The sequence below is a fragment of the Apodemus sylvaticus genome, chromosome 9 (genome assembly GCF_947179515.1).
Source record: "Apodemus sylvaticus chromosome 9, mApoSyl1.1, whole genome shotgun sequence".
Lineage (NCBI taxonomy): Eukaryota > Metazoa > Chordata > Mammalia > Rodentia > Muridae > Apodemus > Apodemus sylvaticus.
This window is the reverse complement of record NC_067480.1, coordinates 67,474,213-67,493,877: the sequence shown is the minus strand read 5'-3', so window position 1 is coordinate 67,493,877 and position 19,665 is coordinate 67,474,213. Positions and strand designations below refer to the sequence as shown.

At 33.8% G+C, this 19,665-nt stretch overlaps 1 protein-coding gene across 1 annotated transcript in view; it reads left to right on the top strand.

Annotated features, from left to right (window-relative positions):
* The first annotated feature begins 1,187 nt into the window (after positions 1 to 1,187).
* Col3a1 (collagen type III alpha 1 chain) overlaps positions 1,188 to 19,665 on the top strand; it is a 36,328-nt gene continuing 17,850 nt past the window's right edge. Inside the window, exons 1-15 of the mRNA XM_052192505.1 lie at positions 1,188 to 1,407; positions 10,924 to 11,123; positions 11,369 to 11,419; positions 11,826 to 11,939; positions 13,151 to 13,225; positions 14,792 to 14,845; positions 15,252 to 15,305; positions 16,186 to 16,239; positions 17,178 to 17,231; positions 17,397 to 17,450; positions 17,833 to 17,886; positions 18,271 to 18,315; positions 18,431 to 18,484; positions 19,029 to 19,073; positions 19,569 to 19,622. Coding sequence (XP_052048465.1) covers positions 1,323 to 1,407; positions 10,924 to 11,123; positions 11,369 to 11,419; positions 11,826 to 11,939; positions 13,151 to 13,225; positions 14,792 to 14,845; positions 15,252 to 15,305; positions 16,186 to 16,239; positions 17,178 to 17,231; positions 17,397 to 17,450; positions 17,833 to 17,886; positions 18,271 to 18,315; positions 18,431 to 18,484; positions 19,029 to 19,073; positions 19,569 to 19,622 — 1,047 coding nt within the window. The 5' untranslated portion in view covers positions 1,188 to 1,322. The remainder of the gene's footprint in view (positions 1,408 to 10,923; positions 11,124 to 11,368; positions 11,420 to 11,825; positions 11,940 to 13,150; positions 13,226 to 14,791; positions 14,846 to 15,251; positions 15,306 to 16,185; positions 16,240 to 17,177; positions 17,232 to 17,396; positions 17,451 to 17,832; positions 17,887 to 18,270; positions 18,316 to 18,430; positions 18,485 to 19,028; positions 19,074 to 19,568; positions 19,623 to 19,665) is intronic.

The window sequence follows — 19,665 nt, the reverse complement described above, 5'->3', positions numbered from 1 at the left end:
AGTTTTGAGCTGGACCATTAAGAAAGAACATTAATGAATTGATATAATGGGAGAAATTTTTAAGTGTACATGCACAGAAAGGGCACAAATCTATGAAGTTATGTAAAAAAGAATATATTTAATAAAAGAAAAAAGACTAAAGAAATAAATGTATGTGACCTTGATTAGGATCAAAATATATAGATTTTAAAGATAAATGAAGGAATAAGGGACTGAAGGATAGGGTATCAAGACATAAGTTGGTCATCAAAATAAGAGTAACAAATACATTTTTCTGCAGAGATTTAATCTGAGATATAGTGGTATTTATTCCTCAGCTAGATCTAGAAATACATAGAAAATGTTTCAGATGAGGACTTGGAACATAAACAGAAAAAACTGAATGTAGACATATTTGTAGTAATTGTTACATTAGAAATTAGAAATTCTATTTTACACATTGAACTTGCTCTTGTAGTTTCTTACAAGGACAAGACTTGAAAAGTTACATTTTTTTCTTTAGTAAGGCCTGTTCTGATTTCTCCACATAACACAAAAACTGGAAATTTTACAAGGAAGCAGCCAGGTTTTCTAAAGAAATTTGTGAGAAATGGAAAAAGGGTAACAACAACAGATAAGAATCTTTTAAGATCTGTTCAAACATTGCTAAAAGACAGTTTTGTGACAATTGCCTCCAGTCTAACATTCAGAATGCAAAGTCAGTGGTGAGTTCAGGGCCTGCAGAGGATTTCCCTTTATTGGTCTCTTACAGTTTCCTGTTAAAATTGAGTCAGGGTGGACTCTGGCAAAACTCAAGTATAAAAGTTCTCTAGAAAGATAAAGTTTACAAAATGACCATGCCAGAGAATGGGAGTCAAACACTTTTTCAAATTCAAGCCGGTTTTTACTGTTTCAGAGAGAAATTTAAAAAACACACAATTGTTGTAGACTATCACAAAGCACATTCCTATGTGTTTCTGTCATGCAAATATGTATTTAAGACTAATGCATGTTATAAACATATACATAGGCTGATGTGCACACACTCCAGATGTGCTGTTTCTCTAAGTCTGTGGGTTGTGTCCTCTATACGCAGGGAAAAAAATATTAATCATTGCTTTTACTGCTGAGGGGATGGGTTCGGCTCTCATATTTCAGAAAGGGGCTGGAAAGCAAGGGAAGCCAAACTTTTTCCTATTTAAGGCCAGAGCAGAGGGAAGCGAGTGGCTGAGTTTTATGACGGGCCCGGTGCTGAAGGGCAGGGAACAACTGATGGTGCTACTCTGAGCTGCTTCTTCCTTTCTCCTCCTTTGCACAAAGAGTCTCATGTCTGATATTTAGACATGATGAGCTTTGTGCAAAGTGGAACCTGGTTTCTTCTCACCCTTCTTCATCCCACTCTTGTTTTGGCACAGCAGTCCAATGTAGGTAAGTAGGTCGTGATTTCAACAGGCTTTCTGGGTTAATTTTGCCTTAACTTCTTACAAAGAGTAAGATAGGGAGAAAAAATCAGTCTCCTAAGAATTTCCTGTCTAGCCTTTCTGACTGTGGAATGTTTTGCTAACCTTAATTTTGTTTTCTATATTTGTTTTTTTTTTTAAGTAAATGTACATGTATAATATTCTCTAGTTGCTCAAAGAAAAAACTGTTCTTAAATTAACTTGATTTCATGTACACCTTTTTAAAAAACTGTTTTCAAGTACTTCCCTTCTGCATTGTGAACATTTTGGAATGCTCCCAAGACATCTGGAATTTATTGGTCTCTTGTAATAATTTCACGTTCTCCTTTGTACACTGCTCTCTTCGCAAAGATAGTATATTTAGCCTTGTTTTTTCAAAGAAAATAATGTACTAGAAATGTCTCTGGCATGAATAGCCCATAAGAAGATACTAGAAGATAAGTAAAATCTCTTTTGTGTTTCTGTAAAACTGTAACTGTGGATTATCTATAGACCTTCCAGAAATGAGCCCAGGCTGCTAAAACATGTCATTGTTTCTGTTTTTATCACATTCCATGACTGCACATTTTCGATGTGCTCAGTGTTTTGCCAAAAGTTGTTTTATGTTCTACATGTTCTGTGTAGCTGGAGTTCCACTAGTGAAGATAACATGTTTCAACAGGGATATTTTTGCTTTCCCCAAAACAAGGTAAAGATACAAGTTTTGCTCAAAAAGACTGACTGGAAATAGTGTTGGTAGCCAAATATAGGGATCTTTATTTTCTTGTTCCTCAAATTAAATCAATTGTCTCATTATTTACTTAAATACTTTTAAAAGTGCATATGTTCCTCCTCATCATGAAAAATTGGGGTGCACCCTTTCCTCAAAACAATTGTGTTGATGTCAATCTTATCTGTGGCTAAAAGAAGTTGTTGGCAATTACTTTTATACATTATCACACATGTTTGTCTTTAAACCTTTAATTTTGGCAAGTGTTTCATAAGTATTCATTTTTCCACTTTATTATTTTCATAAATTATTTATGCAAGAGTAGGTGAAGGGGATACATGATATTTCTCTATGTTCAGTCCATAGATACACAGAGAAAGAACTTCCAGATTTCTTGTTTCTTAATTCTCTTCCCCTTAACCCACCCTTCCAACCCCCCTCCATCTTTTCCCTCTCCTTATCTCTCCACCCCTTTTGGCTCCTTAGAAACTCCCCTCCCAGTTCTTCTTCCTCACTCATCACCCCACCCCCATCCTAGGCTTATCCACCTCCCTCCCCCCAACCCCACCACCACCCCTCCCTGTTCCCAGTGAGTCACCCTCTGCTTCCCATCTTCATTTTCATCCTCTCTCCTCCCCAGCTAACCTCACATTTTCTTTTCTTTGGATAGTCAAATCCTTTTCAGCTTTCTGTTTTCACTTTCTCCCCCCATCCTGCCCTCCTGGAAGAAGTAACAATCCCAAGCTTTCCCTAGAAATACAAGACATGGTCCAAAGGAATGCTAATTCCTTAGCAGCCCAAACTTATATTCTGATTTCTAGTCGAAGAATCATAGGATCTTATTTAAAATACAAAACAAAACAAAAAAAAACACCTATGTCTTTGGGACATTAATTAAAATATCTGCATAGTATCTGTAGTTTCTTAACAGTTATACGACTATGAGAAATAGTGTTGGCACAGTGAGTGTGTTTCTTCACAATCTAACTCCAGTAAGAAAAGAGCATGTTTGGTTCTCACCATTATCCTAAGCTCATTTGCTTCCACCTTTGTGCTATGGTCTTTGAAACTCCAAGAAGGATAAAGGAGATTTAAAATCATATATTTCACATTCCTTGTAGGTTTTTAGTAAAAAATCTGCTGTACAATTAACTTTGGGAAGACTTCAGTAAGAAGCAGATATTCAGCACACTGGGGACATTCAGAGAATTCTAAAGGGGTTATCACCTATATTCTCTAGAAATCCTAGTTATTGGACAATAACTTATGGGAGTTTTCTGGGATATAAAACATGTCTCCACAAATAATTCTTGTCCCCTTACAAATCTGTGCAAGTCTTACTTTATTCATGCCTTTTATTTCAGCTATGGAAAAAACATGGTCTGTTTTATATTTCCTGTGGTTTTTAAGCATGCTGGATTTTTAAGTGCTAAACCATGCCACCTAGTGGCTAACAAAGACACCATTTCCATTACCAGTGCCAACATGACTCTTGAGCCACAGGATCCTCCCTGTGTGTTTGTGTGTGTGTGTGTGTGTGTGTGTGTGTGTGTGTGTGTGTGTGTGAAAGAGAGAGATATAGAAGAGAGATAAAGAGAGAAGAAGGGAGAGAGAATTTTAAAAATTAAATATTTCTTTTATAAGTAAAACAATTAGATAATGAAATGTTACCAGACATACAAATACACAAACTAGTAATATATTGTAAGACTTTTGAAAAATGAATGTAAAAATTATAGACACTTCCAGTTAGACATGGTGACACAGACCTTCATTCCCAGCTACTTGGGAGGGTGAGTGTAGGTGCATACAAGTTGAAAATCTGTCTGAGTTCAATGTGAGCCTCTGAATGGGAGTGAAACTCTTGTCTCAAAATGAAAAGTTTACAGAAGTCTGAGGATATAGTTCACTGGTGGACAGTTTGTCCAAAACATATGAGACCCTAGTTTCAATCTCCAATACTGCCAAAGAAAAAGTATAGGTTATCTAAATTCATTGTGCCATTTAAATGGATTACTCCTACTCATAAGCTAATTCCATTCTCACTTATTACTTGCAGTTTGCTGACTACAGGTCCATATATAGATGTTAGTAATATCGCTTTCTTAAGACAGGGACAAAAGAACTAAATGTCTTCTAAAGTTTAAGCTTCTACATTTGCTATGTTGATAATTTCACAAAAATTAACTGTGAATCATGAAGTAATTTTTTATTTCAAAACTGTAAATGGACTGAGAAAATGAATTCTTGTTTCATACTTTTGAGTTGTATTTCCCATTATGTTTAAAAAGGGAAGTTATAGCTAAGATTAACATTTGAATTTTCTCTGGTTTATATTGTCCCAATTACTAACCACACAGAACCAATGGAATGAAATGTATTATAAAGTCACTGTAGTAACCTTACTTCTAACAAGAAAAAATGCACAATTATGTACATATCTCAATATCAGCCATATAATCAACCATGTGTTTGTAAAGCTTAAAAACAGGAAAGGACATGGTTAATACTGGAACTGAAATTTAATGAAATGTTATATGATTTGAGAGCAAAAGCATAAATCTTAAACATCTGCACTCTTTTGCTTTTTTTAAGTATTTGTAAATAAAACAGAGGTTCCAAGTTCCATACCATTCTAGAAAATTTATTCATAAAGCTTTTTAAAAAATGGTAGTCCTTTTTTCTATTTAGTATTCAATTTTTAACAGAGTAATCTGGCATTTTAAGCAAAAGGCTCATAAGCTAATGACTTAACCAGAAATTATCATCCTTTCTGTATCACTGTACATCGTAAATAAATAAAGTTTTACCAATTCAAGATTTTGTGTTTCTCTTCATGACCCCTTTTATTTCCTCAGCACTCCACAGTGCTCAGAACGAAGGGTGAAGGGCCTATAACTGACCCTGCATCACATTTAGATCTAGGATGGACCAGTTGAACATTGTAGAAGAGAGCAAATCTTCTGAAACCATGCTGGGAAGGAGAAGTGGAGAGGAAAGGCCTATTAATGAATGAAGAATCTTTGGTGTCTTGCCTTTGGATTTCTTTTTAAAAGGATTTGTCCAGAAATGTAGTAAATGCTAAAAGAGAGCAGGGCCTTTTTAGAAACGTCTGTTTCATACCTACTGGCTCAGGCCAGGCCTGGATAACTCAGAAAAGACTGCCACCTACTGAAGTTCTATGGTGTCCACTGAGGATGACTGTAGTGCAGGGTTCCTATGTCTACATTGTGACAGACAATAACTGATAGCTCCATCTTGAAGCCATTAAAGTGGATTGCTTGCAAGTCAGATCTGGGAAGATGAAAGACAAGCTAGCCTTTGCTGGACCTGGCAGACATTGAAGCTTCGGGTCCGCTGTGACTTTCTGGCAATGTGGGTGAGCTAATTCTCATAAAATGTTTCATTCTGTTTCTTAGGGCTAAAAGCTTAGTGTTGTTATTTTCCATGCTTAGAAAAAAAAAAGCCACATTGTATTTTTTTTTTTATCCAAAAGTTTTAAAGGAGGAAACTGCCTGTCAGGAAAGCAGTGGAAACTCTGATCTAGCACAGCACAGCAGTCATTTGTTAGCTGCACTTTGGAGAGTTACATTAACCACTAAGAGTTCTGTCTATGCCTAACAAAAACACAGCCCAAGTGGATTCCTTTCCGATTAACTAATCAAAGCCTTGCTTTTTCCATGGCTGAGGTCAATGTAATTTAAAATGCAATCTCAATGAACAGAATGGAAAGTTCAACCAGGAGAAATACTAAAATTGCTCCAAAGAAGTAAGATAAAAACACAATTAACCCAAAACTTATTAATAGTTCAATTAGCTTTGATAATTAGCACCGAGAGATGACTTTTTCAGTTAACACAATTTTGAGACTTTTTTCTTGTGTTTGTTATTGTAGAGGCAGGCAAACTACGTTTCTCACAGGAACACTTTATGATGTTGCATAGAATTTATAGTGCCCAAGTAACATTCAAAGGATACTTGTGCTCAAATTAGAAGTTATCAAATGTGAATCATGCAGAAACTATAATTTCTGAATTGTAGTGCCTTAGCCATCCTAAATACATCTATGTATCTGATGCAGAAAGTTTATTTTTGATTTTGTCAAGTCTCAGTGCCTGGCTTCCAAATCGCACGTTCATCTCGGTGGTGGTCTGGATTCCATCAGGGTGGCCTTGGAAATACAAACCTTTTTCATAAGGTCAAGAGAAATAAACAGTAAGATTCAACTCCAGATGGTATCTTCCCATTTTAAGATTAGAGAAAAAAAAGACATTTTGCAGATCACTGTTATTCCTTTTAAAAAAAATTGTCTTCATACTTGTGAGGGTACAGAGTTTACAAACCATATGGGACATGGTATTGAAACTGGTTTCTTTCATTCTATATTATTCTTGAAAGCAGAAAAAAATATAATGAAGTTAGGAGTATTAGAATCCAGAAAAGCATTCAAATCTTATTTCTTTAACTATTTTACCTGGATTATGACTTAGTTTGTCCCAAGTTCTTTGTGTGCATTGAGGATTGTGACAGCATTTAGCTGAAATGTCCTTCATATGCAGGAAGGGAATAATAAAACTGATATAAAGCAACAGGTATAGTGGCACACACATGCATTCCCAGTAGTCTAATGCAGTGATACATAAGTGCATTTCCAGCAGTTTGACATTAGGGATGCACACTTGCATTCCTAGCAGGCTGCCTCGGTGATGCATACCTGCACCTATGTTCCCAGAAATCTGAAAACTCAGAGCAAGGATGTGGTTTTAGGGCTAGCCTGGGTTACGGGTGGCAGCCATAATCTGAAAGAAAACAACAAGATGTCAGCCACTCAAGAGTCGTTTCTAGAACACAGGCTTGAACTAGCATTAGTTTGCCAAACATTGTCAACTACCATGACATGTTGAAAGAAATTAAAATACTGTGTAGTGATTGAAAAGATTACATGAAGATCTGCATTCTCAAAGCATAAAACTAAAGTTGCTATACAATAAATTAAATATATTAAATATTTTCATAATTTGGTAGGTTATATTATAGATGAGTTTGATGATTATACATACTTGAATTTTCCATTTATCTGTTTTTTATTTTGGCAAAAGAGATATCAATCAAGTCGTAGAAAAATTTTAGAAACATAAAAAGCATGTGCCTGTATAGAATAAAACAAAGAAATGCCTAAACATCATTCATGAAGTTGTCTTTGTGGGAAGTAGAGTGATCAGAATTTACCCATCCATGTAAAACAACACGTAAAAATAAAACTCATTTCTATTTCCAAATACTGTCTCTTCAGCACCTCTGTGCCGATGCTAGACAGGTGTCTCAGGAGTGCAGAGGACATCCTGCACTTGCAAAGATCCCAGCTTCAGCTCTGAGCAGCTTCCTCTATTACTGTGTACAGAATTGAAAATACGATAGTCTTTTATTTAATAATTTTTACAAAAGTATTCAGCTTCCCTTTTTATCAAAGCTTCTGTGAACACAGGACCCTAATAACTGAAAGGGACATTGTGAGTTAACTTAGTCCTGAATGTCAGGTGTTGTCCTATCTTTAAATGCTGCAAAGCATAGAGCATTCCAGGAAATGTCCTCTTTCCCTGCTTTACAATGGCTTCCCAGGCTGGTACTGAAGTCAGGGTCATGACGTATATATATCAGAGGCCCAGCTTCTGGTATACTACTTTGATAACAGTAGACAGTCACATATGAGGTGATAAATTCGACCCCCTTTTCAGCAAAGATGACTAAGAGAAAGAGGAAATGCTAGTTTTCAGATGCAATATCTACTTGTGACTTTTCAGAATCTGATGTTTCAAGCATGCCATCTTTGTTCCAAGTGGATATGAGGTAAATTTTGGCAACAAATTAGAGTTATTAGTTCTTATTTTTTTTAGACGTTCCAAGTTTATTTATAGAGAACAACACAACTTTCTAAAGCAAAAGAACACATGCAATATCATTTTAAATGTTCTAAACAGATTAAAAGAAAGAACTCACCCCAAAAAATGATGCCACATTAGGATTAGAATGGTGGTCTTTAGAGGCAAAGGACAGCAGAAGAACTAAGGATTATGCAGAATGGGTACCAATGAAACTGACCATTAGATAACACTAAAAAATTCTGTTATAGTATTGCACAGTAGGACAACTATTGGCAATAAAAGTGTGTGATGCATTTTAAGAGCTAGGTAGAAGAATTCTGAAAGGTTTTACCATAAATTACAAATTTTTGAAGAGATAAATATGCTTAATCTGGATTAAACATAGTATTTGTTTATATGTGTCAATATAATACATGAAACCCCATTAAAGTGTAGAATTTTTACAATTTGATATATTAATTAGAGAAAAGTAAAAATATTTTTAAAATATAAGAAGTAAAGATATACTACAATCCCCTCACTGGTCATTAGACTAAAGTCTCCACACTTTAAAAAACACTCAGTATGATTTCTAAGAAAAACTTAGAAACAGGAAGCCAAATAACAGTTTCATTAGGTAACCCTAGGTTTAACATATCCATTTAAGCTTTTAATGAGTCAATATCAGTCTTACAAATAATAAACACCGTTATTCTTCTGATGTGAGAATATTCTCAATGAGGTATGTACTTAGGAAGAAGAATGGAAGAGAGAAAAGTTTTAATAATTCCAAGATCATATAAAAATACTATGTTTTTAAAATATGAGGACTGTAAATCTATTTTAATTATATTTTTAAATAAAAAATAATTTTACTAATAATTATAATGAAATAATAAAATAATTTTAAATTTATTGTAATGTATTTTATTGTATCTTTACTTTAGCATTAGTAGCCAGTAGTTCCTCTTAATAACCTACACACTTTATTAACTGTAGAAAGATATTTCTGATGCAAAGATAAATTGCTGAAGGAATCATTTGCACAATCTACCATTATTTTCAACGAGTTGAGATCAGGTGGTTTGATGTCCACATGTTCAAAGAGAATATCCGAAGTTGAAGCTAATCAAATGAGAATGTGTCCATCTAATTCAAAGTATCATACATTTTTGATTCACATTAAGAAAGGGGGACCCATGCAAAGATTTTAGTGATTTCACTGATAATCTTCCATCTCAGCACTTTAATTTCATTTTTTTCCTTAAATACAAAATATCAGTTCTAGGTAAATACAAATGGGATTAGGATTTTGTTCTTTCTTTAAACAGCACCCCAGACAGCCCTACATCAATCACTCAGAGGTAACCAGTTTGGTATTTAGCTTTTATAATCTCTGAGAATGAAGTTGTGTTCTTTAAGGCCTTGGGAAGATCTGTCCTGTCCTCACAGTCTGCTACAGATACAGGAGGATTTAAGACAATTTTGCTACCGAACACTGCTTTGGATTGGTTTGGTTTGGTTTGGTTTGGTTTGGTTTGGTTTGGTTTGGTTTGGTTGATTTGACTTCATAATCTTTGTTCCCTATTGAAAAATGTCAGTAGAACTCTCATGTTTTGTCTTTGGTTGGCTGTTAAATCAGTAAATAGTTAAGATTAAAAGACAAAGACTTAACTCATATGAGAAGCTTGAGCTATTTCATAAGATGATTACATACATACATACATACATACATGCATACATACATACATAAATGAGAATTGGAAGCAACTGCATAGTCTGTGCAGACTAGATGTTCTGAAATTTCTCTTAATGGTAAAGTTTTAGATTTTTTCAAAGTATCTAAATATGATAATAGGGTATCTGAAATTTTAAATTACAATTGTGCTTATGAGAAAATAAAAGTTTTACTGTCTGAGAAAATGTAAAAGAACTCAACAAGACATCATTTATGTTCAAAATTATTTGCAGATGTTTCAAAACCTATTATTTATTCATTCATTATTGGCAAATTCTCATAGTAATTTTCAAGCTGTATTTAACCATACTTCACAGTTAATGCTTCGAGAATTCAGACCACGTTTTATTTTGGCATGACCTAAGTTGATTCACTATAAATGACTGCTGAAATTTCAATTCCTTATATATAATTAAGAACCAAGTCTAAAATTTTGGTTGAAGTTATTTCTCTTACCATAGTAAGCCACAAATACACAAGCCATCAACTATACTTCACCTATTAATTTTACTTATTCATTGTCAATATTTGTTTTAAAGTATCAATTTATTTTGGGCATTTGGAAAAGTCATTCTTTCTATGTTTGACATACAGTACATTATGTGATATAGTGTTGACCCACTAATGTCCAACAGAGTGAGCAGTGACATTCAATACACAATCAGGTTTGTTAGTTCTCCCAGGACAATACGGAAGAGGTTTATACTGCCAAGATTAGCTCAAATTTTCCATGGATTTCTGAAGTAGGTTAATAAAATCCAGAAGGTCCCAGAATTAGTAACAAAAGGCATCCTTTTAGTTGAATGTTCCCATATGCTATTAGAACATAGACTAGTAATTGGGTAAAAGTGCTTATTTCCAGCTGCATAAGTAATAAACAAGATTTTTAATGTTATCTACTGGTGTTAAGCATTTTAATGTAAATAACATTAAAACAATTGATTTTATGAAAATTGCAATGTGCCAATTTTATGTTAATAAGTACTATCTTGGTATATAGACATTATAGAGGGGAAACATAATTTATTCTTAATAAAAGAAGAAAATTGCTTGTCCCAAACCTTCTTCATTTTGATTCTTCTTTGCAAATAGTCATTACTGCATAACCAAAAACAAAAGCACATTTTATCAAAACATATTTTTAAATGTCATATCTTCTCATTTATCTTTCCACAGATGAATTGGGATGTACCCACCTTGGTCAGGCCTATGAGTCTAGAGATGTCTGGAAGCCAGAACCGTGTCAAATATGTGTTTGTGACTCAGGATCTGTCCTTTGCGATGACATAATATGTGATGAAGAGCCACTAGACTGCCCCAACCCAGAGATCCCATTTGGAGAATGTTGTCCAATATGCCCACAACCTTCTACACCTGTGAGTTTGTAGAATATATAAACTCTTCAAATACTACATCTTCAATAATCATATTTAAACACATAAATGGCATCTATAAGACAGAGGCCTGATAGAAATGCAAGCTATGTCTGTTGCCAGGACGAATGAATGATGTCACTTTTAACAGAAAGTCAGAGATTGGGTATAATCAGAGTTAAGAATTTAAGGTGTAAGTTGTGCTACAGTTTACATATGTTGATCTCTAAATCCTTTATATGTTATAGGCTCCTGCCCTTCCTGATGGTCGTGGACCTCAAGGACCCAAGGGAGATACAGTAAGTAACATTTCCCCAAGGACAATGGTTGCTAATGACATTTGGAGAAAAGGCTGGTTTTCCTTGTTCCAATTGAATTTTCATCATTCTGAATTTTCTTCTGTCCTACATATTTGAAAATTATGCCAAACTCACACTAAAAGTCTATAACTGATCATGTAAAGATTCAGTTTTCCCAAATTTGTAAGTCTTCAACCCTTTTTAAGATTTTTTAAAAAAGAAAATGTAGGTCAAGAAAATAATTAACTTCAGTTATTCATAAGACAATTTGAAATATACTTTGGCACAAGGATAGATCATTTTACCTATAATTAGTTTGATAAAGCATAGAAAAAATTCTTAATAATGATTCTGAACCACTTCATATTTTCCATGTTTTGTTGTTTTGTTTTCTTTATTTTGTTAGGGCCCTCCTGGCATTCCTGGGAGAAATGGTGACCCTGGCCTTCCAGGACAACCAGGTCTCCCTGGTCCTCCTGGCTCCCCTGGAATCTGTGAATCATGTCCAACTGGTGGCCAGGTAAGAAATTACAGAATTAAAATATTTTCTTTATAAGTGGTTTAGTTTGTCTTTGGCCAATATTTTATCTCATAATGCAAACGTCTGTCCTCTGGTTTTCTATGTTCATCAAACCCTAACTTAGTGTTTCTATATGCTAAGAGCCTTAAAAGTATTCCACTGTCCCCATGTAATATTATTGCTACTATAGCCTTTTAAAATTTCCCAATTTCTCAACATTTACATGTTACACACACTATGTTGTATAAACAGAATATTATTTCCTAAAATAGGTAAAGTATTTAGAAAATGCAGTAATTATAGGCTATTCCCTAATTCTATCCTAGCACCAATGACAAAGACTTTCCAAGTTAGGCACTAAACAGTTAGCAGCTCCAAAAAACTGCCTGTTAGATTCATATAAACAGAGTTGCCCATGCTTCTGTTCAGACATCAATGCACATCTTTTTTCCTTCTGCGTCAGGGCAACCAATCAGTCTGGAAATAAAATAAATAGCCAACAATACAATTATTGCAAAATTCTGCTGTGTGGGTTTAAATGAACTTAGAAAACTATACAAACCAATATGTATGATTTATAAAAGCTTATTTCCAAAAAAATTCAGCAGCAAGGAGCATCCTAGAAATCAAATAGAGCCTAGCAAGCCCTAGAACTCAAAGCAAGCTCTGAGTCTTTCTGATTTGTCTTCTTGTTTACAATGATTCATGACTGTTTGGGGTTTCGGCTTTTATTATATTTTATTACATTAAATCAGATGATACACACACACACACACACACACACATAATTTTATTGACTTCTTGAAAAATAATTTTATCACCCAACTAAACTTAGTTGGAGATTAGAAACTTGGATTTTGTGACTTCAAAGTTATTTTGTTCTCAAATATTTCATGATTCTGTGTATAATGCTGCAATTGTGTAGAAATAATGGTTTCAGTAATAGCATTTGAGGCCAAATTGAAAGGACAGTTTTTATTTAATACAGTTGGTTAAAATCTCCATACATTATACAAGCAAACATGTCTGCAGTGGGTCTAATATTTAAAGTCTTAAAAAGACAGAATAAGCAAGATATACATATCACATATAGCAGGCAGAAATATCAGCAAACAGTACATATTGCATGCACTAACCACAAATGCTTTGGAAAATAACTATAATCATTATATTAATGTGTTTAATCTATGTACTTGACCCTTTTGCTGCAGAATTATTCTCCCCAATTCGATTCATATGATGTCAAGTCTGGAGTAGGAGGAATGGGTGGCTATCCTGGGCCGGCTGTAAGTACAAAAGTTTCTAGGCATTTTGAAGTATTACATTGCCTTTGTTTCTTCTAGAAACACAATATTATCATGCAATTTTATAAAAATGACCATTGACTACCATGACTGGAAGAGAAAACAGCAACCTATCGATGATTCTTCTATCCTAACTCATTCCTTCCCTGTGGTGTTCTATGTCATTCCATGTTGCTGCTTCCTGCTGCAGATCCTTTCCCACAGCCATCCTCTGGTCCATACTTTTCTCATCTACTGTCTAACTGAACGTAGTTTTGTTAGGGATTTCTTCTACTTTGCATCTTCTCATCTAAGATGCATCTTCTTTTGATCTTGTTCAGTGACTTTTATATTCTAAATGGAGTTTGAGTCATGAATGTTCAATATCACAGTCCATTTTTCTTTCAAGTTTTAAATCCAGTATTAATATCTTTAGAATGTATTGATCTTTTATGTTCTACTACATTAAGCAATGCTAATCCACCTTGAAAGTAAAGGACTTTCAAAACTTTCTAAATGGCCTAGAATTTTAATAATAGAAAAGAACAAAAAGACCAAAAGCTGGATTTGAAGTCATCTATTTGGTGTCTTTTGCTTTGGAATAGCTCTCAGGAAGTACAAGAGTATTGAAGCCTATAATTCACTGCATGTAACAGAAAGATTAGTATTAATAAACACAATATGGCAACGTATTTGTGACTCTTCAAATTAAAGAAAAAACTTTTATCAGTAGATCCAAAGTACCTATAAAAAAGTGTTGTAATTGGCATAAAAGGAATTGAAATATATGTTCATATTTTCTATAATTTTTGATATGATTCTTAAAACTATTTGAAAATTATATGGAGATTCAACTACTTTGTGAATATTGGATATTATTACACTCAGGTTATAAATCCCCCTCTATAAGATTAACACAACCAAATAAAACTAAAATTTATTGACATTTCAGAAAGATAACCTAAAAGTAACTTAAAATTTTGTTATCAGAATATAAGAATAATATAAATCTGTTTTTCTAGGTTAGTGTGAATTTGTGAATAATGTCTAGATCAATGTGTTTTAAGTTGTGAGTGCCTCAAGCATAATGATTCATATTTAAATCTAAATCTTTACATCAACATGACTGTGGTATATCAATATAGCTATGAGGTTTGGAGTTGACTGGCATGGTTATTTTAGAAACTTGCATCATATGATCTACAGTATAAAGATATTTTCCCAACATGGTTAGCCAAAAACATTGTTTATAACCTAGAGATATATTATAAATATCATCACATTTTATACTGACTTTCACTGAATTCCCTTTCTTAAGTGTTAAGGCTAACATATTTAACAATGATTGGAAATCTAGATTGTCTCTCTAATTTCATTTGAAGTAAAGTTTTCATGTAAAAATCTATTGAAAATGTCTCAGAACTAAACATATTCAAGTATATTATCAGATAACAAGATATGAAGTTGTTTATATTCTAATACATATTTGTATTATGTGTGAATAGACATCACTCTGCAATGTGGGAGTTTATCTACTGTGTTTGTTTATCATTCAAATTTACATTCCAGGGTCCACCAGGCCCTCCAGGACCCCCTGGCTCTTCTGGACACCCTGGATCTCCTGTAAGTAATATTCCTTCTGGTGTTTTCTTCTTCATGAATATGTGAAGCAAGCTAACATAGTTATGGATGTAATTCAGCTATTTCAAGCATTCATAATCCCTGAAAATAAACAATTCACTCCCCAACAATTATTAGAAATTAAAACTTTGGTAAAATTAAAATACATATTACATTTGTATATAACAGGCCTTGGAGTTCATAACCACTCAATTTCTGTGAAATAAAATAAAACTAATTGAATGTACTAACTTTAGTCCAATCCTGAAAACCTATTAAAACATCATAAAATATAATAAAATTACTACTTACATTCACTAATCATGACTTCTTATAATAATCCAGATGTAATTTACTCATGTGAAGCTCTTGTTACTCTAAATATATTTACAATATTGTTCTATTTTAGGGTTCTCCTGGATACCAAGGTCCCCCTGGTGAACCTGGTCAAGCTGGTCCTGCAGTAAGTAACACTTAAGTATTACTGAACACATTGAAAATTCATTTCTCACATGAATTCTATCATCAGTTTCTAAGTCACCATGGGTTCATCTAGAGTGTAGATTGCACATGTTCTTGAGTTTTTCTATGACAATTTAGCTTTTTTTGTGAAGTATGAGGTAAACGCAAAGATCTTAGAGATTCTTGACTGGTTAGCCAACAAAACCATTCATTTCCCAGACATATCAAAATTTCCTCTCTATAAAATACATGTCTAATTTTTCTGTAGATTTATTTTATATGTATTCTACCATGGTGTCTACATATATACATCCATCTGCATAGAGCAGAAAGATAAGAATATCCCAGAATAATATGCCATATAAGTATCCAAAAGTAAAATAAATGGGTTTTTTGTTTGTTTTTGTTTTTGTTTTTTTTTCGAAACATGTTTTTTCTGTATAGCCCTGGCTGTCCTGGAACTCACTCTGTAGACCAGGCTGGTCTGGAACTCAGAAATCTGTCTGCCTCTGCCTCCCAAGTGCTGGGATTAAAGGCGTGAGCCACCACCGCCTGGCCATAATGTTATTTTAACACAATATTTTGAAATGTTGAGGAATGTTTTTATATTTTTATATAGTCAATATCTCAAAATGTAGAAATACAAATACAAATATACATATTTAGTATGACATAGATAAATGATATTTAAATATTTCACTAAAATTTAATCAACACTAAAACTTAAAAATAATAAAGGTATAATATTAATTCAGAGTAATTTTCATGATGAGAACAGAGGAGTGTTTCAAAGATACATTTGCTTTCAGAATGCATATATCATACAACAACAAAATGTACACAAAATATTCATTATTTCTGTTTCTGTTTTCTTATTTCAGGGCCCTCCAGGACCTCCTGGTGCTATTGGTCCATCTGGTCCTGCTGGAAAGGATGTAAGTAACTATAAGTTGATTAGAAATATAGCAACATTCAAAAACTACCTTAAATGCATCCACTACAGAGGAATCATAGAAATGCAAACCCTTTTCAAAAAAAGTGTACCAACAAACATTTTAGCTCATATTAGAGGCTGGGAGGATTCCCACAGCATTTAAAACTGGATGTCTTAGCTTCAAGTACCTTTCTTAATGGTTATGTCTAGCACTGATTAGTACTTCTTATTACTTCTAGGATAATTTGATGGAGAGTCACATTCTCTTACTGAAATCTTCATTAGAAATCTTGTAAAATGTATTGTATCTCTGAATCACCATGTGAGGAGATGGCTGTTTTTTTTTACTTTTCAGGATATTATCATTGCATTTGAGTAGTAACCTCTGAGTTGTACTAACAGAGTTATATATCATTTGATAAGTTCTAAACTAATAGAAGCCTCAGATCCACTTTATTTTCATTCCAGGTTTTTTTCTTTATATTCTGACACATAGACTCAATATATTAATATCACGTCTCTATAAACATAAATTTATAAATGTTAAATATTCTCCCTTGTTCCTTACTTAGCTTCCAATGGTAAATTCTTTTTACTGATTTGGGAAAGATCTGAACAATTCAGAAATGTGAGACATTTGTACTATTTCTTCATAGGTTTATGCAAAGGTGGGAGAAGCCTCCCTCAGTCCTTCTATTGTGAAAACTGATGTTACACTGAGCAGGTGACACTCACCTGTTATGTGAGCACTCTAGAGATGTGGCTGGAAGGTTCAGGAGTACAGCACTAGCCAGGGTTACCTAGGGAGAGTGTGTCTTAAATAAATAAATAATTGAAAAAATATGATCTCACAACTATATGCTCAGTCCTACCAGATTACTCTCTGTTCCACATTTCCCCCTATATAATCCCATATATATTCTTTCTTTCTCTGCCTAGGGAGAATCAGGAAGACCCGGACGCCCTGGAGAGCGTGGACTGCCTGGACCCCCAGTAAGTCTTCAGTAAATAATCTACCTAGAACAGTCACAGTATTTTAATCTTAACTCCAAAAAAACCCCAAATAATCAAATTGAAATAAACATCAAAATAAAATGCATTTTATCATTCAATGTTGATTTGAATGAGAGTTAACATTTTCCCATTCATTACTTTTAGGGTATCAAAGGCCCAGCTGGCATGCCTGGATTCCCTGGTATGAAAGGGCACAGGGTAAGTGACCCTAATCCTAAACCTGTATTCATGAATTTAGGTATAATTTATAAATGGACTAAGAACTTTTAGTTTTAACAAACGTTAGGTAAAGTCAATCCATCCAAAATCTATCAGCCTAAGAACAACATCCACCAAACTAGGTGTTATTCTCCTATACTTAAGGCAACTTTTAATTGTACTAAGCTGAACATTCTCATTAGCTTTACTTCTTTTATAATACTATGACAAATGTCTCCATCAGTTCAAAACACTTTACATGACTTAAATATCATTACAGGTAGCCAAATATAATAAAAATAGTAATGACAATTCAATGTAAAATTTACCAACTACACAGAGTTGTTAACAAATATTAATAATTTTTTAAAAATATTTCTAGGGCTTTGATGGACGCAATGGAGAAAAGGGAGAAACAGGTGCTCCTGGATTGAAGGTAATTTCAGCACACTCTGTTCACGCGTAAACTCCTTTCGAGTCTGGAACTGTGTTAAGATTTATCTTATGGGACCTAACTTTGTCTTACAACTGTTCTTTTTACATAGCCAATGTTTAGCTATATGTAAATATTAAATCTTCCATGAAAGCTAATAACAAAGAATCTGGCATAAAATGTTTGCATATTTCATTGTGTCTAATAAAATGTTTAGCCCTTGTGTATTAAAATGAAAGAACTTAAATATCTGGTAATTAAAATCAAATTCATTCAGCAAATTGATATTACTAAACTACACATTTTTTCTTAGTATTTTCTGTGATACAATGTTAGTAATGCCAAGGTGTCTGTTGCACAAAATAGTAACATTTTGCATATCCCTAGGGTGAAAATGGTCTCCCGGGAGACAACGGAGCTCCTGGCCCCATGGTAATTATGTTTCCTTTCATGTGATTATCAATATTAGTATTAACCTTTCTCCTTTCTAGCTGTTCTCACACATGTCACATTTACAATAAGACTGTACTTTCAATTTTGGTTATAGGGTCCCAGAGGAGCTCCTGGTGAGCGAGGACGGCCAGGCCTTCCTGGAGCCGCAGTGAGTATTGGCATAGCATACCCAGATGAAAGTAGGAGTTGTCTTTAATGAAAAACTGTACTAAAATTGAGCCCAGTCAAACTTAGGATATAATGATATAGAAAAGAATGTCTTGCAGATGCTCTCTCTAGTCATAATTTAGATTGCTGTTAGGGTGTTAGTTTCATATATTCATTAGAGACACATATTCATGTTCAATTCTAAAAGCCCACAATCTAGTCCCGACACATGCCACTAATGTGGTGCCTCAACATTCTAACACTGACTCTAAAAATGTGTGATGAGTAAGTGAATATATTAAATATATTATATATATTTATTAAAATATATCTGAGGCAAATTCAACTCAACTGAACTTGTAGTTATGTTACTTGTAACTAAACTTTTGTAACAAAGAAAATGTTTGAGACAAACTTTACTTTCTATAATATATTTGAGAAAAATTCAGTTTAATTGATCTTGAATCGTAGTCTAATGTTACTTTTAATTAATCTTTCATGAGGTTATTTCATAAGAAAATATTGAGACAAACTTCTCCTTGTAGGGTGCTCGAGGCAATGATGGTGCTAGGGGCAGTGACGGACAACCAGTGAGTAACTGCATCCAATCTTGCTTTGTTTTACAGTGCTTAGAAATTGTGAATTACACATTATATTATACTGCATTATATTATATTGTTATATAGCAAATCCATATTGCTTCTAGATGATTATTTTTAACCTTGAAAATGGAAACAATTTGTAGGTGTCATACTAGATAGTAACTATCAAAATGCAATTCACAGTGATACTGACCCTATAAACTATACCTCCTCCCAGCCATGCCCATGATTTTCAGTCATTTGCTGTCATGTGTATGGCACTTGTGTTTAATATCCAATATTGTACATGTCAATTAAGATAAATAAAAAATAGATTTTGATATTATCTCTATGAGGTAAATAGTACAAAAGCTCAGAGGTAAGTATCCCGTAAGTCACTTTTAGGAAAAAGTGGATAGGAATGCTGGTGTTCTAACTTAAGATTTAATCCTTTTCTTAACTTATACAGCTTTCATTATGTGAAAAATTGTACATTGTTTTTAGGGTCCTCCTGGTCCTCCTGGAACTGCAGGATTCCCTGGATCCCCTGGTGCTAAAGTAAGCATATGGTTCTTTAGAAGAATGTGAAAATATAGACAAA